Raw genomic sequence first — 21,374 nt, forward strand, 5'->3', positions numbered from 1 at the left:
AGTCAGAGTAAAACAACAGCTAGGAGGCTAAATAATCTCCTGAAGCAGATGGATGGAATTATATGCTTAAGAGTGTTCTTGAAATCAAAAGGATAAGTGCTCTGTGCTGAAGACCCTTTTCAAAAGGCAAGAAACAACAGCAGCTGTGAGCAAACCTGTGGGAGGCTCACAACGAGACATTGCTGCTCAGCAATAGGTGACAGAGCCCTGGGACTGGGCAACCCTACACTGAGGGATGCATTAGAGTCAACTGAATCCTTCTGGCTCTTTTTCTTAGCATTGGCACAGCTGAGAGACAGCTGGGCTCTTTCTTCTCTTGCAGTGTGAATAGTCATCTAAGCCTGCTCCATATTAATGCTGTGCTAAAACTGTCCAAATCCCAGCAATAGAGGCTTTCTAACATGAGTCACAATGAGTCAAGCAAGATGATGGTAGCCCTAGAGAGGTGGTCCTCCTATCCCTAAAGCTTCCTACACTCATAAAGCTCTGGGTAATGCAGTTCTTCGTCCTTCATCTTTCTCTGAAGCACTGAGGCAACTTGTGACACTGGAAGAACACATTTAGTTCCAGGGACCTAGTGGTTACTACTGTCCTCAGCATACCTGGTAAGTCAGCTCTTTTATGCGCCTCTCAAATTTGCGGGCTCCTTTTTGGGCATCTGAATTGCGACGGAGTTCAGTCTCGAGCTCATTCTCCAGCTCACGAACCTGCAAAAAAGGAAAAACCCTTGTCATTATGCTACATATATAAAGCAGCAGATAATTTAGTTCCCAGGTCAAGAAATGCTCATTTTCTCAGCATCTCCACAGAGACAAATTTCAGGAACAGATCAAGATGTCACCTTTCCATTCTGCTTTTTCATAAAAGTATTTAAACTGCACCAGCAACAGTGCAGACACATGCAAAGGCCAGAAAAGTTTAATTGAAGTAAGCATTGCAAGGGCTTTTCCTGGTTTTAAATGTGAAGGTTTTAAATAATTTTTTTTTAATCAAGGGCTTGATCATCTGCTGTGCCACAACAGCTCATTCTAGCTGGATGATGAAAGGGAAGCATACCTCCAACACTGCTCATCTGCATTTTGTGAAATAGAAGGAAGCATTCGTAGTATCCCTTATTGACCACTATGAACTTAAAAGGCAACCCTTAACACACCTGCCTGGTCCACCGGGAGACAGTGGTCAAAAGTGGGATCACAAACTTACCCTGGATTCCAGTTTCTGGATCTGCTTCTTGCCACCTTTCAGGGCTATTTGTTCTGCTTCATCCAGCCGCTTCTGGAGGTCTTTGATGGTTTGCTCCATGTTCTTCTTCATTCTTTCCAAGTGGGCACTAGTATCCTGCTCCTTTTTAAGCTCCTCAGCCATCATTGCTGCCTGAAAACAACCACATTTTACAGCAGCTCTCTTATGCTATTGAATTCTATCTCAGAAAAAATGACGGAAGATTGATCTTGGATTATCCACTGCTTGGATCATTCCCTGTACCCAAAGCTCCAGAGGATATCTTGTGTGTGCATATCTTCCCTGGACAGAGAAAATGCAAAGGAAGTATAGCCTTGGAGGCCTTTTTTTCCCTCCACATTCTAATGTTGTGATTTAAGAGTTGCTCCCCACATTTTTTTTTTCTTTTAGTATCTGTGCTAAATAATATCCTTGTTTATAATGCTTACAAGTAAGCCTATGGCACTCACTACAGGAGTTTTATCTAGAACTTATTCAAAATTTAATCTTGGTGTTTGGAGCTCTTGAAAGGTAGTAGATTAAAGCAAATTGCAGACAAATTTCGCTGCGCAGCCACAGATGAGAGCTGCCTGAGCAAGTGTAACAGCAGAGCAGTTTCTACTGTCTGTGCTGCAATAGGAAGCTCATTTTTAACATCTTACATAGTCCCTATCCATTCTGTAAGACAGGTAACAAGGGTGCCAATTAGCTCATTCCTGCTTTGACATTTGTGCCTGCCACCAAGAACCATTTACAGATTTTTTTACCCACACTGAGTAGTCATCAGAAGGCAGCAGTCATTGCAATCCAGCCTGGAGCTGAATCAAGGACAATCAGTGTCTTCTCTCTGGCAGGCAGCAATAGTGCTGTCAGCTGAGAAGTAGTAAAGAACATGGTACAGGAATAGCTTTGTCCAGGCACTCCAGACATGTAACTCACAGAAACCTCCAGTTCTAGCTTTCCTGTTATCTGTTGGTATCATGTGATACATCAGCTGAACTCTGAAGATGTGGATTTCTCCAGGTCTGTGGGAAATGAAACTATACCTGCCCAAATTATGTCTTCTCTAGAGGAAGAATGCACTCCATTTCTCCTCCTGGGATCTTAGGCCTCATGTTTTTCCAGTAGACACCTAAGTCTAGGGTACCTCGTTTGGTATTCAGTAATTTGTTTGTCTCATCAGATTCTATCTATACCAGGAGAGCAGTTAGCGCTAGTTCAGCCTGAAATGGTCTAGCCTACCCACATGTATGATTTACCTGATCCAAAGGTGACATGACCGGAAACTTTGAGGATCGGTGGATACTGCATTCTTAGGGCAATAAAACCCCAAAAAAGCAACCAAAGCCCAAACATCAGGAAGAAGTCCTTCCTCTCTTTTTACCTCTAGCCTTTTTAATTCCGAAGTTTCATCAGTTACCTCCAGATAACTGTGGGGTTATTTGTAGGTATGAGCTTTGTAACAAGCACAGAAATGGTGACTTGGAAAATACTTTCTTAGTTGTACTACGACATTGCAGTACTGAAGTGAGGAGGCAACCAGCCCACTTACATCTGTGATTGCTTTCTTGGCTTTTTCCTCTGCATTCCGGCACTCCTGGATTGATTCCTCCACTTCATTCTGCATCTGGGAAATGTCACCCTCCAGCTTCTTCTTTTGATTGATCAGGCTTGTGTTCTTTTATTAAGAATTCCACAAAGGAACAGTGGAAAAGGAAGAAAAGTGATGATTAGAAATATAACTTCTCTGAATACCACAGCACACCAGGACTTACTGATTTTTGCGTGCTTTGGGTTACAGCAGCATTTGGGAAGGGAGCCAGATATGTGGGTTACTATGTAACTTAGCTTCAGACTGAGGAAATATTGAAAATACTCTCAAAGCTGTAAACATTTAGGTTTTGATTCAGATAAAATAATAAGCCAGAGGCTGAAATAGAAGAATGAATAAGGCACTTCATCCCGGAAAACTACTGATCCGTTAGTCAATGAGGTGATTAAAACAGAACCCCCGAGTCACCAATGGGCTGGAGTAAATGTTGCAAAACACCACCAGCCTGTAGCACATTTTCCTCTCTCTCTGACCATTATTTGGTGAAGGGAAGCTTTAGTTTTGTGCAAAAATGCTGGCGCATCAGGGCATGCCCCTGCATGACCCTGTAAAAACTGCAGTGTACTTCGTTATAGAGGGACAAAGTCCAAAGGCCTGTCTTAATGAGAGTACTTTGTTGCAGAGTAGTTTTGTGCCCTGCACAATACACCTCGTGTTAGAACCTGGCCCCTGCAGTTTCCACTGCTGTGTAACACCAGCTTCCTGCACAAGAACAGCACCTGCGTCACTTCTCCAAAGGAATGCCTCGCCTCCCCAGCCATGGCTCAACAAAAGCGGGAAACTGGCTTTACAGCGTGGAAGAAGGAAAGAAATCAGGTTTACTCTTGTTATCTTGATCATTGCTTTCTCTGCAAACTGTTTGAAGCAGTTGGCTGATTCATCAGTTCCAGCTAACTCAAAGGGAGGGAGGTGGCTTATCTACAGAGTGACTAAATTCCTGTCCTTGTTTTCTCCCTTGAAGGAGAGGGAGGCATGTCTGGCTTATGATGGCCATGGGCAAACAGTGTCAGTGCTTAAAAGACCAGGCTCAGCTTGACCCAGTGAGAGAGAGAGCAGAGAAAAAGCCAACCTGAGTGTGAAGCAGGTTCACACGTTCGGTGGCTTCCAGCAGTTCATGCTCTGCCAGTTTCCTCGCCCGTTCAGTCTGGTCCAGCAAAGCCCTCAGCTCGTCCAGCTCCGACTGGAGAAGATTGTTCCTCCTGTCAGACACCGCCAGCTGCTCCTTCAGATCTTCATTCACATGTCCAGAGTCATCCAGCTGCACCTGAAGCTCCTTTAACAAAACAGATGTTTGGGTTTTTTTACCAGTGCAACTCCATTTCAAGCTGATATGCTTATGTAAGAGGACCCCAGAGGTTGCATGGGGTCCACCTGAAGAATTTCAGTGCTTTGTTATTGTAGAAGGGCTTCCTCCACACCGTCATCTGAATAGGTTTTGCGTTATGTTGTGTAAGGGGGAAAAAAGCCTGCGTGTTCAAATCTGTCAGAGCTTGCAGTTCTGCCTGAGGCAGAACTAGCTGCTTAGGCATGGAAGAGGTGATTTGTCTTAGTAAAGCACTTTTTTTTTAACATATTACAACTATTGAAACAAACAACAAAGCTGAATATACACACACTACTGTACTCCAGCCTGACTTGCTCTTCACATTTAAAGGACTTGCAATCTCAAAAGGAAATCACAGATTTTCAGTTCCTCATGCAGTAGCTTTCTGCCCCTGCAGGAGGCTGTAGCCAGTGAGGGTTTTATGACTGGATCTCATCCAGCTTGTACACAAGTCTTGAAAGAAATCCATATTTCAGTATTCTCTTATGCCAGACATGATCACTGAGGACTTTCCCTGCACATCCTTGGGGGTACCTTCTCTCTTAATTACCATCACCATTGCTGTTCTGCTTTGTGCTAATGAAACCCAGCCCACACCTACTACTGGGTGCTTGGGACTGGCAGTTCTCAGGGTACCTTTATTTGTGTCTGCAGGACACGTGCTGACTTTGTTGCTTCTGCAGCATGCCTATTGGCATGGCTGAGCTGGATTTCCATCTCATTGAGGTCCCCTTCCATCTTCTTCTTGAGCCGGATGGCCTCATTTCTGCTCCGGGCTTCAGAATCAAGGGTGGACTGGAGTGAATCTATGGCACGTTGCTGATTTCTCCTGAAAAGGACATGAAGAATGAATGGAGTGATCTTCCTTTCTGCACAGGAATGCAGAACTACATGCAACAGTACTTCACTTTCTGAAAGTGTCTCATTTCCAGGAATAGTATATTTCTGAATGACATACATAGCACAGGTCTCTAGTGCCTCACTGCTGTCTAACTGACTGGTGTGTTTCACACTCTCAGCTGACTCTTGATCCATAAGCACTTGTAGCATCCTTCTCTTGTGATTCTCATGGCAATACTGGAGCAAGCATTTCTCTCAGATCTCTTGTAAATTCAAGCAAGTACAGGTTTGAACCTAACAAGAAGCACTTCAAGTCTAGCAGTCACCAAGATATTTACTGAATCATTTACTGTGATGTTTTGCATCTAAGTCTTTTTATGAAGGCATTAGTGGAGGAGGTTAATCAAACTGAAGGTAGGCAGCTACATTCTAATATAATTACTCTAGGTGCTCGTTATAGTAAATAGCATGTGTAAGCTACAATTTATTGTCTTAAGGTAGATGTTCAAAAACATTTCTTGTGCTAATTATAAGAGGAATAATTCAGGAATAGAAATCGGTGTTATGAACATCTAAAGTTAGAAAAGATTAAGCCCACCCAATTAGAAGCCTGGTCCCCCTGTGAAAAGCAGCTTAGTTTCAATGTAAAGATAGCAAAACAGATACAGACAGGTGCTTAATTTTCTTGACTCTCTAACAGTCAAGTACTATGATTAAAGTTTTGTTCTCTTACAACCAGAAGATAACTCATAGCATGAATTATGACTCACATAGGGAAACATTTATCTCACTGCTGGCCAAGTTTTGCTGAAAGCGTAGGAGCGTGATTTCTGGGAAATCACCAAGTCAACAAAGGAAGCCTTGAGGGCCTTATTGCTTCAGCAAGATACTGAACTCTGCCCTAGACTCCCAGGGAACAACACAGCTTGTCTGCTGAACAACTTAGCAGCAAAACACTCATAATGAAGCTGAGGCAGAAAGAACTGATTAGGATAGCTTGTCCTGAAAACTCTGTCATCCAGACATCTGCAGGACATCAGAAGGTGGTATCTGAAAGGGCCAGAACATTCTTGGTTTTGAAACAATTAACATATCAATCCTTGTATCTCTGCTGGCCAAGGTGTGCCTTGGACTTCTCCTTCCCTATCCTTTAGCCTACCAACAATGACACGATTCTTGGATTAACAGCATTGTAACATGGACTAATTCAAAGCCAGAGTTTCCTGAAGGCCTGCACACACCCATTGCTGAAAACCTGGCCCAGCATGGCATCATTTTAAGAGTGTAATTCTTCAGTCTAGCATTTGTGCTGGATAGGAGAGACAAAAGACATCATCCTTCTCTCATCTAGTTGCTTTCCATTTTCCCTGATTACCCCTTTCACCTACAAGCTCTTCTTTTATATTCATGCTTCCTGTACGTTTGCAATTCTCACTGCTTACCCACATGGTGTACACATAATGGCAAGCTCCTCACATTCTCCCACAATCAGTGTAGCTATAACTGCATAAATTAACTAAATGCCTTCAAATAACAGGTTTGAGCACCACTGGGGTAGTATGGCTGATTTGCCTGTGGTTCCCTTTGGGAGGCAGCCATCCCAGAGGATTAGGAGAAGGCAGGTCTCTAGGCCTACTTGTCTCCATACTGTAAACATATAGACTTAGTGGTCCTTGGTCTGCTGTTACTCTGGTTGTGCCAGTCAGTTGTGTTATAGCTGCTATGTGATAGATATGATGGTCTTACGTGTGCTCTGGCAGAGACTGAACTGACAGGAATATTTGAATTAAGAAACAGTAATGTGGCAGGACTACCCTTTGGCAAATAGAGCTGTTTTGGTTTCTGGTACAGACAGCATCTGCTTGTGCTGGCGTAACTACCTGTGGTGCATTTGACTAGCTTAGGTCTTGAGAATGTTTCCAGTCTTTTGAGACTTTCCCCTTAAAAAACCTGCTGCTTCTTGCACAGTACCTTATATTTTCCATTTCTTCATCCTTTTCTGCCAGTTTCCTTTCAAAGTCTGCTTTAAGCTGAGAAAGTTCAAGCTGAAAACGAAGAGTCTTACTTTCTTCATGCTCCAAAGCTCCCTGAAATAGAAAACACCAAGAGCTTGCAGGCCAGGAGTTGCTTTTCTAATTTCAAATCACAAACTTCAGCACAAAGACAGCCTCTTTACACTTTTCTTCCTGTTTCCAATAGCACTGTTTCCTCCTTGCCTCCCTTTCTAGGCAAGGATGTGAGTGGCTTACACAGCAAAATGTGTTTACACAGCATAATGTGTTTATTTGCCTTCTAGTGCAACTTGTCAGTTGGAAGACTGAGCAGCAAGCTCCTCAGAGGACAAATTGTCAAACAGCCGCAAAATACAAATACCTTAGGCTTTGCCTGCATGGTTTTGATATCAATAGGCATTCCCCACTCCACATTCCTGTACAGACACTCTCCAGAAATTCACAGGCTTGTAAGGGATAGGCAAAAGCTAAAACAAGATCGTTGTTGGGAGGGTGAAGGGGTTCACACAGACCACCGCTCACAAAGATCTCTCCAAATCATGAAGTGTTGAAAGCCTTGCAATTACACAATCTTTTTTGGCTGTATGACCTCAAGGAAAGAAATAACAGACATCAGCTTTATATGACAAAATGCAAAACTATTCTGTCTATTCTTCACACTTAACATGAAGTCTATGAAAGAAGGGAAGTTTGCTCCTATGTCTTTATTCTCACACTTCTCTCACATGTCAAAGTCAAGAACTAAGATGACAACACCCCATAGTGAAATAACAGGGCCTTTGTCTTCCAGGTCTTACATAAACCAGGTTCAAGTGGCCTTCTTCCTCCTTGCCGCTCATATCAAACAGGGAAGGAAAGCACAGAACTGGACATCATATATTTTGGAAGTGCTCTCTGAAGGGTAGAATTGCACAGGCTTAGCTATGTGTTCCTTGAGAGATAATGGAAGCAGAATGGAGGTTCTGAAGACAAAGCTGTACAAAATCCTTGCTAATCTCCAGCCACCATGCAGCAGCTACAGGTCAGTCGAATGCACACTTCGTGCCAAGGAGCCACAGCGTATTAGTGGGAGCAGCATGCAGAAGGACTGTGTCACCAGTGGTGACTGCCAGAGACCCAAATCCACAAGGAAGGGAGAAAATCTGTGTTAAACCACTTCTTTCACAATTAAAGTAAGATACATCACCCCTTTACTTCTGCTAGTTTCTAATATCACTGGTCTTTAGTAAGCCATTCCACACAGTTCAGGAAAGTAAAGTGTGCCTCTTAGATCCCTCACAAACTGATGTATTCTTTCTAGCAAGAAAAGTTTACTGGCAGAGCCTATAATCACTCTCCACATCTCAGAGCTGTGAAAGAAAGGCATGCTCTTTCCTCAGCTCTCATCATGACACCTGTTGGTTTGGCTGTGAAATCCCTGCAATGTATAAAGCATCCTGTAATAGACAAAAGAGTTGCACAGCATTTAAGGTATAAATGGATACCTGTCACTGGGTGAAGTTTGTTTTAGTAGATATTATTTAGAGTACAATTCAAAAGAAATACAGCCTTCATTAAAAATCCTTTGCTACATGCTGTATTGCTTATTGGCAGCAACACCTTTATCACTTCTTAGCTTTGCAATGCACCAAACTTTCAAAAAACCTGACAACTGAGCACTTTCAGTGAATAACCAGGGTTTCTAGTTGTCTTGTTCCCTATTGTTGGTCTCCTTCTGGAAACTGGGATGAGGCATCTCTCTTGGATATGTACATACTTGTCACTGTACAAATTAATGCAGTGATGCTAAACATCTTTACCAAATTCCTACTGGGAGTCAATGATTTTCTAAATGGCATGTTTTCATTTGGTTTCTGAAACTGCTACCTTTTTTAAGCAGGCTGCAGTATCCAACACAATAGCTGAGACCTTATAAAATGTAAAGTTATCAGGAGGTTTGTTTTCTTATTCTCAAAAACAGGAAATGGTGAATTTGCTGTTCGAAACTAGACACTAGAAATAACGGATAACTGATAAAATAGACCACAATTCTCAGTAGTTCCTGTTTTCTGAAAGACTGAAGTAGTCTATGCCAAAGTGAGTGAGAACTGGATTTTCAGGAGGTGCTCAGAAGATTTCTGAGCTTCTTGAAAGGCAGGAAAAATCCTACAATAACAAAAAAAAAAAAAAAACAACAAAACAAACAAAACCACAAAACCAAACAAACAACCCTACAAGGCACCTCCTTTGAAAGGGCTTCAATGGATGATCTTAGAGCTGACATGTCCAAAAGTCACTAGTCACTCTCAAAAACACCGGCTAGCAAGGCCAGAGGAGCTGGGTGCAGAGAGGTTATGCTTGCTAACAATTGACACATTGGCTGAGGGGTTGAAAAAGGGAAGAAAATTGTGATAAAGACACACTTTCCTCTTTCTTTGAGGTTTCTTTCCTTACCTCTGCTTCTTCCAGAGCCAGCTGAACTTCTGACTTCTCTTGTTCAACCTGTTTCTTGATTTTCTCTATTTCGTGGAGGTTCTTGTTTCCTTCACTAATCTGATTGGTCAAATCAGAAATCTCCTCTGAAACAAAAAGGGATTAGCAATCAGAGTGTCCCAAATGTACCGCAATTCACAGAGCATGAATACAGGACCCATGCCTCAAACAACTATCTCCAGGGTTCGTCTGTACGCAAGCACTGCCTTACTTTCAATTACAACAGCTTTTTTTGCCTGACGAACTAGAAGGCACAGACTTTCTTGTAAACACTGTTTGAAGTGGTTATAGTGGTTTCGTTTTTATCTGTCATCTGCAGGCTAGCAACCCTGTGCTCTGCTTTTGGAGCCGTCAAAGCTTCATCCGCTGCACCTCTGTCATCTTTCTTGTTCCTTCCCTGAAACTGGCACCTCTGCCAGTGAGCTCCATTGGCAGGTGAGCAAAGGGAAGCCTGCCCTCCTCAGGCCATACCGATTTCTATGTTTAAAACCCTCATTGCCCACATCCGTGGGTGTCTCCATCAGAAAGCTAGCCTCAAGGATGAGATAAACACCTTCCCCTACAGTTGTTGTGGGGCACCTGCATCCCTCCAGCTGTCCACTGGTGTGGCTCTCACACTGGACATGAGGCCTGAATGAAGCCTACCTTGAAGGTTTTTGTTTTCCCTTTTCAATGTCTCCAGATGGTCCAGCGTCTCCTCGTAGGCATTCTTCAGCTTGAAGAGCTCGGTGCTGAGGCCACGGGCCTCCTTCTGGGAAGCCTCCAGCTCAGCCTGTGACTCTTCGTACTTCTGCTTCCAGTCATTAATGATCTTGTCAAACCCACGCTGCTTCTTGTCCAGGGAGGCAGCTGCTGAGTTGGCCTTCTCCAAGTCAATCATCATGTCTTCCAGCTCATTCTGCAGCCTGTGCTTTGTCTTTTCCAGAGAAGAGCACTTGGCATTGGCTGCCTCAATTGCTTCCTCAGCTTCTTGCAAGCGAGCAGCAAGCTTCTTCCTACCAGGTGGGAAGACGCAGTTAGATGATCGAGTGCCACCACTGCCATGTTATTCAGAAAAATTTACACCTGAGCAGTATATCTCAATAAATCAGTTTTGAAAGAGAAAATTGCAGGGACAAGGAGAACGGAGGGGAAAATCAAGCCTATAGAGACAAGGGACTATGATAGGAAAAAAAAAAATCTTAAATTATGAGTGGTGACATGTGGCAGATAATTTTGTGCATGTGTGCATATGAATGGTTGAAATTGAACTTTTGAACTCTCAAGCAGCAGCTTGCTACTTGCTAGCTGTAACCAGTATGGGCTGATTGTAGATTTTGAAAAGGCCTGGTCTAAATGAAAGTGTCACATTCCTCCAATTAGGAGATATGAGACAGAACCACTAATTAAGAGGCTGGTCATGCCTTGGGCTTTTGTCCATAGACTATTTAGATTGGGAAAACAAGTGGCTGGGAGTCCCAGCAAGAAAGGAGGATCCCAAAAGAAGAGTGTGACAATGCTAGATGGAGTAGATACACTGGAAGTGAGGGAAGTTCCTGCAAATCAGAGATGTGTGGAAGCAGATGCTGAAGATGCTCATAGTCCTTGCTCAGTAACATCTGAGACTGGTCACTGTGAGCAACTGCACCGCATGACCCAGCACAACTTTCTGCTCTTCCCAGAGCAGCCATCATCTCCCTGCTGGGAAGGGAAATCAAGACCGAGGTAACGTAGCACTGCGCTGGGGCAAAGCAAGTGAGTGTGTGAGATAACCAAGGAGGGTAATCTGATCTTGTTAGTTCTTAAATAAACCCCAGCACCCTCATCCACTGCCCCGTGGACAAGGACTCAACAGACACACTGACCAGCTCAAGCAATGAAAGAAACAGAAGAAGGACAGCCACAAATTACGGCAATAAGCCAGCGGGATTTTTCCAACCAGACTGCCCTGTTTCCTTAGCACTATAACAAGTCCCAAGGAGCACAGTCCTCCCAGACAAGAGTATGATGAAGTCCACGTAACCCACTTACTTGGCATCTTCCAGCTCCTCAGTTCTCTGAATGGCATCAGTCTCATACTTTGTTCTCCACTGTGCCACTTCTGCATTTCCCTTGGAGAGAGCCCGCTGCAGCTCTGCCTTGGCTTCTTGCTCCTCCTCATATTGCTCCCGCAAGAGATCACAGTCATGCCTGGCCGCTTGCAGAGCATGAGCCAGGGCATTTTTGGACTGCAGGGACAGAAAGGTCACAGCATTGCAGGGTCACCTACAGCAAAACTCAAACAAACACCCCATAAAAATTCAAATGGAGGCTTGAGCCTTTTTTTCTTTTTGCCTCTGGCCTTGACAGTCCAGGTTAAGTGAGGTAAGAAGTGTCTGAAGTCATCTCTAACTGTTGCCATTCTGAGTAACTATCAAGACCAAAGATAACCTGACACCTTTGGAGAAGCATCCAAAATTTTAAGGTGTACGATCTGAGATTTTGGCTATCCTACTGGGTTTTATTTAACAATTAAGGATGCTGATTATTTTCCCAAACTCTTCTCCTGTGTCTTCCCTCAGTCAGCAGCAGGAACTTATATCAGTACAATTACCAGGAAGGATTCTCACTCCTGTGTCTCATTTCAGCTTTCATCCAGACTACAAATGAACATGACCAGTTTTCTCCATTCCATGTCAATTAACGTGACACAATCAAAGCATTACCTTGGTTTCCTCTTCTAGCTGTCTCCTGAGTTCTTCAATCTGTTGTGTAAATGATGTTTTCCCCCGGGACAGCTGACTTATCAGTGACTCCTTCTCTTCAAGTTGTCTTATAAATTCACCTGCCACAACATTTAACCAAAAAAAGGTAAGATGATGAAATGACAAAGTCCCAGCCAAAATCAAAGTCCCACTTATCCAGTTCTACTGAGGAAAGGAACTGACAGTGATTGTGGCTGATCTTTTGTGAAGCTTCTTTCAAGTTTTAACCTTCAGACACTTCACCAGGATAGTTTTCTTTAGGGTTGTTATTTTTGTTTTTGTTTGTTTGCTTTTTTCTTGTTTAATTTTGGGCTTTTGTTTTTGAACTGCCAATACCTTGATTTGTTAGTTTTCATTTGGCTCATGGATTAGACTAGACTAATGCTTACTTTGACTTGTGGTTGTATCTGGTTTTGTTCATACTTCTCGTCACTACTTTACATTACTTTTCCACAGATGACTTCTCAGAGGGCTGCAAAGCACCCTGAGAACCTCAGAATGACCAGTGTACAGAACAGAGGGATACACAAGAAAAATTTCTTTTGTCACAAGAAGGGCATCACAGCAGGATGGAAACTGCAGCCTGATATGAGTACATGGAACTAACAAGAAAAAAACTCGGGAAATGAAAAACAGGTCACCCTTATCAGATACCAGGATTAAATAGCGCTACTCTGCCTAAGAAGGTAGCAAGCACTTAGAGGATATAGTATTTTTTATCAGATGTGAGCAACTTCTAGAGCGCAATGCCCAAGGTCACTGTGAGGAAGATGGTATTCACACAGACAGCAGCGATATGCCAACTCCTTCATCCTCTAGCACTGCAAGATGGATGTACATGTCCTTTTTTTCCGAAACAGGGTACCCAGCCAGCACATCCACTTCAGCTCTTGAGATGGTATCACAATATGCTGGTAAATATGGTTATAGGTTTGTTTCAAAAGCCAGTCTGAGGCGAGGTCTCCCCACCAAGGTTATAAAAATACTGAGCATAGAAATGTCAAAAGACACAAAGCTACCGCTCCATTCAGCAATACTAATCCAGCCACCTTCAGAGGTGCCGTTGCACAATACATCTCACCGATGCAGTGCTGAGACACCTGTTGAGTGACTGGGAAATAGTCTATCTGGGCTGAACATGCACATACCATTCTCACTCTGGAGTTTTGCCTTCTGAGTAGTGAGGTCATTCATGAGGCGAGTCATCTCCTCTAGTTTCGTTTTTGTCTCATTCAGATGGTCTTCGTAAGTGCGACAAAGTTTCTCTGCGTTTGCCTAACAGGCATCAGGAGAAAAGACAATCAAAGCTGTAGCCTCCAGGCAGCCACTCGGAAGCAGTAGCCTTCCAAACATATGCTTTTTTTGTTTGCCTTTCAGAGAAATGGCAGATAGCAAAGACACAGATACCACAGCAGTAGAGGCTGTGATGGCAGTCCTAGGCCAGGGGTCTCCCCATCAGACCACCTTCCCCATTTGTTTTCCCTGAACTGCATTCTGAACTGAAGCACCAGTGTAAAAAGTCTCCACAATGACTTCAAAAGCAATCACATGCCTATGTAGTTGAGGCATAAACCTCCTCGTAATTTCTAGATGGGAAAATCACCTCCAATGAAAATTGCTTCACTGATTCTGCTTTAATTGCCATTTATCATAAATTGAGTTTGATGACAGCTTTCTAACTCTCAAAATACTGAAATTTATTTTCTTCACTTGCACTGAAAGAGCTCTTTAGAGTGCTCTGAAAGATATCAAGATGATTATCTACTCAGGAAACAAAATCCACAATTCAGCCATAGGAAGTAAAAATACACATGGTTGTCATGCAAGCCTTTGCTTTGCACTCCTTGGTAACATGGGTGAAAACTGTGAGCCAAGGGCAGGATCTGAGAGGACTCTGTTTAGGATGGGAGATATCCAGCCTTGGATGGCATCACCCCTGTCATCACCAGCCTCTGGGAGCACAATTTAAGTGCTTTGAGATATATGGATAAACTATATGCCTGCGACTGGGGATGCACTGTGTTTTAGACAGGCCATCTTAATTGTGGTCCCATCTCCAGGTAAGAAGGGTTGTACCACCAGCTGGGGAAAGGGGGACATTGTGCACATAAGCACCCCCAGATTGCAAGATACCACCTTCTTAAACACTTCAGCCCAAGTGTTCTGGGAAACCTTCAGACCAGCCTTAACTACACATGGCCTTTAGGGGTTTAGGAAGTCGCAGGACCCTTACTTTTCCCTTGACCATCTGCTCCATGTTGGATGACAGATCATCCACTTCCATCTTCAGCTCGCTCTTCTCCTTTTCCAGTTTCTGCTTGACCCGCTGCAGGTTGTCCAGTTGCTCCCCCATCTCAGCCACACTGTCTGCATGCTTCTTCCTCAGGGTGGCAGCTGTGGCTTCATAGTGCAGCGTGGCCTCCTCCAGGTCCCGCCGCAGCTTCAGGAACTCTGCCTCGCGTTTCTTGTTCATCTCCAGCTGGGCAGCTGTGGCTCCCCCAGCCTCCTCAAGTCGCTCACTTAATTCCTCCAGCTCTCGGGCCAAATCCGATCTCTGCTTTTCCACCTTGGCTCGAGCAGCTCTTTCTGCTTCCAGCTCCTCTTCTAGTTCTTCAATACGAGCCTACCAAAGAGACAAGAGCACCTTTGGGTCACCTTCATGATGATTCCCATTGGAATACCTTGAATCACCTTACAAATTGTTAAACCCTCTGCCAGCCCACACTCTACAATACAGGTGTAAGCACAGTGATTAAAGGACTTGCCCATTTGTGCCAATAGATCAGATCTTGAGCTAGAATGATAATGATGAGTCACATCTTTCTCACAGTAGGTTGGTCTCCAAGCTCTGGTTCAAGGCATTTAGGCCAAGTGCATTGACCTTACACTCATGTACTCAACATTCAGTTGAAGTACATGAGAGAAGTCACTTGACAGTGAAAGTAACAGCAACAAATTGTCATTGAAGGGGAGGGACTCTTTGCATTTTAAGAGCTCTGTGACTGAAGTGACTTCTGTCTAGGAATGTTAAGACAGGATTTCAAATTCAGCAGTGTGAAGAATTGCATGAATAATGAATATTCATTGGGACCAGTCTTTTTTTTACGAAAGAGTTATTTTGACCAATTTATACTTCATGTCCAACTTATGCAAATGTTCTTTTTTTACAAAAAAGCAGAGCTGATATTTTGGGGTAAGACATTTTGTTTGGACTGTGCTGACTGTTGATTTTGTTTGGCCTTTTTATTTCAGTTTAAAATTCCCTGTGCATTTGAACACTTCCCCTAAAGTTCAAATCCATGCTTATCACTGCTGAACTCCTTCTCAGCATCTACTGGGATGGAGCTCATGCTCCATGGTTTGGAACAATATTACTTGCTTAAAATGACAGAGCCTTTCTGCCTTGCCTGAAACCACTAGCATTCTGTGGTCATGTGTCCTGCTACTGGAAATGATCCACTACGGAGTGAGCATCCTGAGAGAAAGAAGGATCAGTCTGGGAAGCTATGGAATTGCACCACTTTGGGCCTCAAAGCTGAGCTGCAGTGAGCCATAAAAAGTTTCTGCAGAACCCTTCAGTGAGGCACAGAGAGAAACTCATCCTAAGATACATAAGAAAGACACGAGCTGACCTGAAGCTCCTTGATCTTCTTCTGCAGCTGCATCACTATGGCTTGTTCATCTTCTATCTTAGAATTCAGCTGGCTCATTTCAAATTCTTTCCTGCCACAGAAAGGAAAGTCCTATTGTGACAATTTTCCCTGTAGTTTCAAGTTAGTATTTTGCAATTTTCAAAGAGTTGTTCAATAAAACTTCCAATGTATCTAAAAGTAAAAGCAATCCCTCATATATTGTTGCTGTAATCCTCATGTATTGCTATTTGCATGAAAACACATCTTCTCCTGAGCAGTGGCAAGGCAAGTCCAAGGCAAGACTCTGCATGCATTTGTGCAATTATATTTGTGGTTCTTTGTGTCATAAAAAAGTAGCATTATTTTCAGACTCAATGGAAAAATATATTTAACAGAGTCAGGTCTTTCAATAATACTGTCATAGCTAGTGAGGATGGACAACTTTCTAGAGACTTCCTTCATCTTTATTCTCCAAGCAATGAAAAACTTCAATAACTTTTAACTTTTTTTTTTTTTTTTTTTAATGCTGGGAAGTGTAATGACTTCCAATGTTTCAGGTGTATTGTGCACAAGTAAGAGTGATTTTCCCCTCCCTTCTTAGCTGCACACTCTCTCCTCATGGAATTTCCTTTTAGCCACCATCAGAACAGGATAACACATCTGAAGGCTCTGAAACGACATTGGTAACTGTGCTGCCTTATTTTGTACAACAGAATCAGCCTCTTACTTTTTTAGCTTTTCTTCCATCTGCAGCTTATCATTCTCCAAGTCCATGACACTCTCTTGGGTCAGCTTCAAATCCCCTTCCAGTTTGCGTTTTGCCCTTTCTAGGTCCATCCTCACTTTCTTCTCTTGTTCAAGTGAACCCTCAAGCTTTAGGAACAAAGTCACTCGTTAAATATCTTGAACACAGATGGTTTACAACAGTCAGACATTTGCTGAGCCCAGTTTTGTGCTGAGCTCTAGCAAGCTGTGAAGCAGAACAACTTAAGTACAAGCATCCTATTTTACATTTTTTGTTTTCTAGCAGCCAGTGGGCATATGGACTAAAAAAAATATAACATAAGTGTTAGTCCACGCTTTACATTTGTGCATTACAGTTCTCTTAGTAACAAAGTTCTGTTTGACTTCATGCCAGTTACACTGCCAATGCAAACTGAATGGATTTTCCTTTGTTATCACACTCCTTTCAAATGCTGAACCAGATAGACAAGTTTTTGTAGCATTCTTGTAATTATACCTTTTACAGACAGTACAAGGACTGCATTTCTAAATCCTTGATCATTTCTGAAAGGACAGGAATACACTTCAAAGCTTTGCAACATATCAGACTCATGAAAATTGTTCAGTGGTGGACAAACAAGCCTGGGGAAACATGAAGGCAGAGCCAGCTTACATCATCCACTTGCTGTTCCAGTTTCACTTTAGCTTTGCTCAGTGTGTTGACCTTGTCCTCCTCTGCTTGCAGGTCATCCAGAGCTTGCTGATGAGCTTCCTGCAAGGACTTTTTCTCCTTAGTAAGCTTGCTGATGTTCTCATCAAGAGTCGCCATTTCTTCTGTCAGATTTTTGACCTGTGTGAGAAAGGAGGACGTATTTGTAAGACTTTGAAGCAAGGGATTGTCATAACCTGGCTCAAATGACTCTATATTGAACTTTTATGCAGGAAGACAATTGAAAGAAAGCACCTCTCCCCTCCCAGTCCCTTTCAGCTTTTTGAGGGGAATTGCCATCAAGGGAGCCAATGCGTGCTAGTTCTTGTTGTGGGTTTAGTACAGTCTATCAAATGTGCTAAATTATTTTCAGTGTCATTCCCATTTTGGTGGACATCAGCTTCTGATTCTCTCTGGGAGAAGTAGGAGATGACCTCTACATTTACAGGCTCTAAGAAGAGCTGGGAAAACTCATGGTTACAGCAGAAAATTATTTACTTAAAAATGCCCAAACTAGACATAATTATATGATTGTCAGCAAAACTGACTTCAGAAAAAGGGAAACTTAGGCTCAGAGTTAACACTTTTTCCTTCATAAGGTCAAATAACTCTGTATATATTGATCCTTCAGTGTGGCCTGTTTAATAGACAGTGTAAAACCATCAAAGACCAGTAGCTTTTGTCATAAAGGTAATCCATGTCCAACCTATCTGTGCCCAGCTCTAAAGTTCTAGAGGTACCTTGTTTTCAGTAGCATGCTTCTCTTTCTCTACTTTTGCAAGTGTTATTTCAAGATCATCAATATCCTTCTTGAGCTCAGAGCACTCATCTTCCAATTTTCTCTTCTTAGATGTCAGCTCAGAATTCATCTCTTCCTCATCCTCAACCCGCTCTGTCAGTTCTTTGACTTTGGCCTCCAGCTGAATCTTGGATTTAATCAACAAGTCGCATCGTTCCTCGGCATCTGCCAGAGTGTCTTGCTCCTGGTGTGGCACAAGGAAGAGGACAGCAGTGACTGCTTGGCCTTTTTTCTTCCTCATTTGTCCCCTCTCCTCTAAATGGTCAGAGAGCCTGATCTTATGCTACAGAGCATTTCCTACTCCTGATTTCAGAAGGCAAGACTGACAATTAATTAACAGAGCAAGCTGAGACAGTGATGAGCATGACTAGTCATGTATAAGACTACTTTCATATCTTGTTGCCACAGACATTGCCTTGGACAGAACCTGTTAAGATTTGCGTTGCCAGCCCATTTGGTTATATGCTAGAACATGAACATTTCTATCTGCTCTAATTTTTTGCAAGACTGACAAGACTAACAGCTTATTCTAATTGAATTGCACTAACACTCTGGTCTGTAAGCCTCTGAGTTTCAAAGAACATCTAATAAATACATGAATACATGTATCTACTCACAGCTTGCAGCTGGAGAAGCAAATCATTTTTTTCCTGAACTAAAGAGACTTGCTTTTCTTCAAGTTCCTTTCTCCTGGCTTCAGATTTTTCCAGGGCCTCCTTCAGTTTCAAGAACTCCTCCTTCATATTGGCCATCTCCTTTTCAGTTTCTGCAGACTTCAGAAGGGGTTTGATCTTAAAGAAAAGCTTCATCCAAGGCCAGTTCTTCACAGCCATAAAAGCACGGATATTCCACTGAATTACAAGAAGCGCATCCCTAGTTTAAGAAGAAAACAAATAAAATTCCCTAAAGCTTAGCCTGAACTGAGAAAGTTGGATTTTTTTTTTTTCATTCTCAGTCAGTTTTATAGCTTTGTTCTCAGTAATATTAGGAACTTGTATGAGGTTCCAAGATATACAAGGAACTTTCCCCATATCTCTTGATTTTCTGGGACATAAAAAATTTGCAAATCTGATTTTCACCAGAGCTGCAGGCAGCTAGCATACAGTTGTTATTATTTTTATCTTACCTCCACTTTAAACCTTTAATTTAGGGTTAGCTATAGCCTTAGGGACTGTAATAATGTCTCTATTCAACATATAATTAAATGCTAATTACTGTTATCTGCTGAGATTTAAGAGGGTGCCTTCATACCTGCGCTCCACTATCTTCTGAAACTCAATCCGCATCAGCCTGCCACGTGCTCTTGCCTGGATCATCGTTAAGATTTTTGCAAGTCTCTCATCCCTCATTTCTTCTAGATGGCCCAAGAGACCAGCCTTGAAGAACACCTGGTACAGGCACAGATGTCATTTCCCCATAACAAATTATTTTATTCCAGAGCTACACAGATCTTATTGAAATAGTTCAGAAGAATGTTATTTTTATTGACAAATTATAAAGTAGAAGAGTATATAAAGTATATAAAGTATATAAGGTATATAAAGTATATAAAGTATATAAAGTATATAAAGTATATAAAGTATATAAAGTAAAAGAGTATAGAGGGCCAAATACTACTTGAATCAGGGACTGGACTGTACAGTTCCAAAGTTGTTTTAAAACCAGGCCTCATCTCCTCCGTTTTGAACAGACCAAACAATTTTATTGCCACATTTTTATCACAAAAGTACTTTTCAGCTGTGGCAGGGTTCAAAGCAGGTCAGCTGAACCACAGCTCCCAACTCCCAGATCTCTGCTAATGGGATCACAGCATAATTGCACATTGGCCTCATTTCAAAAGCTGCAGCTGATCTTGTGGTCCATATATGTTTAAGAGTACCTATATTATATTAAATAAGCTATTGTTTTACTGGGGGGCATGGAGCATCAGCTGCTTGCTGTGTCCACTTGTAGTGTTGCTGTAATAAAAGCTTTGTGGGAACTTGAGCCACAGAAATAAAATTCCTCTAGCACAACATAAAAATTAGTATCACATAAATGCTATATTGCTGGTTCCTTCTGTTACTCACTCTTCATTAATCTCCACCACCAGAAATTGCATAATGTCCTATTCTGCAAATTAGATATTCAATCCATCACTTTACATAAGCACTGATGCTTTTTTCTGGTTACCTTAGTGTGTCCAAAACGATATTGGTTATGGTCAACATCTAAAGATGCCAGCAGTTTTTCAGAAGCTTTTCTGCTGTCCACAAACTTATCCTCTGGGATTGCGCCTGGATTCAGAATGCGGTACCTTTTAATAACAGATGAGCAATGAGTAAAATTGGCCTAGATTCTGCTTTTTCTTTTTTTTTCCCCCCTCCTCTTCTCCCGAAACTTAAAAAAAACCAAAAATCACCTAAGGTAATTTCCTACTTTGCATCTACAGAGACATAAGCAAGAGCAGTAGAGCAGAATTCTGCCTGCTGTGTTCAGGCAAACAATGGAAAATAAATTTAAATTGAATAAAATACCTCAAGTAAAAGTGAGAAGACGTGCTTTGCTTATTTTGACCGGAGACAATACAGTTCTACATTACCTTTGTTTAAAGTCAGCATAAAGCACCCTGTTTGGGAAACCCTTACGGCAAATGCGGATGCCTTCCAGGACACCATTGCAGCGGAGCTGATGCAAGACAAGGAAAGCATCCATTTCACCTACAGGGGAAAAACAAGGCTAAATTAAATGGAGCTTCTCCATAGGGCTTGATCTTCATTTCACCAAGGGGACTGGAAAATGTAAGGTGTCATCTCCTGAAAGAGTGACAGCATTGGATATGGTAAAAAACACAGTATTTAAGTACAGTCTGGTGACCTGGAAGTAAGTATTGGAATGACATAGTTCAAATACACTGACATTTTAAGGCTGTTGTTTTTTCCATACCTGGAGTTTTTGATTCATTGGGGATGATGCACCGTACAAAGTGAGGCGCTGTAGATTTTAGGTTAGTCATCAGCTTGTTTAAATTTTCCTAAAACAGACATATTAAAAACACAATTAGCTTTAGCGGTTTAGTGGAATTCCAATCACTTATTTCTTTGGTTTGCTGGTTGTTAAGTTTATTAAGGTCATCTCTCTAAACAGTTTCCAACAGAATTACAAGCTTACCAAAATTATTACAGAGAAATGTGTTCAAATTAACCAAAGTATGAATTAACTTTATTATAGGAATCCACATCAGTTTTAGCAAAGTCGTAAGAAGACACGTGTTTTACTTACAAACCCAGAAATGTCAGAAATAAGATGAGCAGCAAGCAAGATGCAG

At 42.2% G+C, this 21,374-nt stretch overlaps 1 protein-coding gene across 1 annotated transcript in view; it reads right to left on the reverse strand.

Moving 5' to 3' along the window:
- Positions 1-21,374, reverse strand: part of MYH15 (myosin heavy chain 15) — a gene marked incomplete at its 5' end in the record, with an annotated part of 45,741 nt that overhangs the window by 3,205 nt on the left and 21,162 nt on the right. The window contains 21 exons of the mRNA XM_082043113.1: positions 603-707; positions 1,204-1,374; positions 2,774-2,899; positions 3,903-4,106; positions 4,794-4,986; positions 6,969-7,084; positions 9,443-9,567; positions 10,127-10,476; positions 11,492-11,688; positions 12,166-12,284; positions 13,353-13,479; positions 14,438-14,827; positions 15,837-15,927; positions 16,564-16,709; positions 17,233-17,409; positions 18,009-18,251; positions 18,685-18,940; positions 19,319-19,455; positions 20,240-20,363; positions 20,649-20,766; positions 20,993-21,080. Of these exons, the coding sequence (XP_081899239.1) occupies positions 603-707; positions 1,204-1,374; positions 2,774-2,899; positions 3,903-4,106; positions 4,794-4,986; positions 6,969-7,084; positions 9,443-9,567; positions 10,127-10,476; positions 11,492-11,688; positions 12,166-12,284; positions 13,353-13,479; positions 14,438-14,827; positions 15,837-15,927; positions 16,564-16,709; positions 17,233-17,409; positions 18,009-18,251; positions 18,685-18,940; positions 19,319-19,455; positions 20,240-20,363; positions 20,649-20,766; positions 20,993-21,080 (3,603 nt within the window). The remainder of the gene's footprint in view (positions 1-602; positions 708-1,203; positions 1,375-2,773; positions 2,900-3,902; positions 4,107-4,793; positions 4,987-6,968; positions 7,085-9,442; positions 9,568-10,126; positions 10,477-11,491; positions 11,689-12,165; positions 12,285-13,352; positions 13,480-14,437; positions 14,828-15,836; positions 15,928-16,563; positions 16,710-17,232; positions 17,410-18,008; positions 18,252-18,684; positions 18,941-19,318; positions 19,456-20,239; positions 20,364-20,648; positions 20,767-20,992; positions 21,081-21,374) is intronic.

Source organism: Streptopelia decaocto (assembly GCF_964273445.1).
Source record: "Streptopelia decaocto genome assembly, chromosome: 1".
NCBI lineage: Eukaryota > Metazoa > Chordata > Aves > Columbiformes > Columbidae > Streptopelia > Streptopelia decaocto.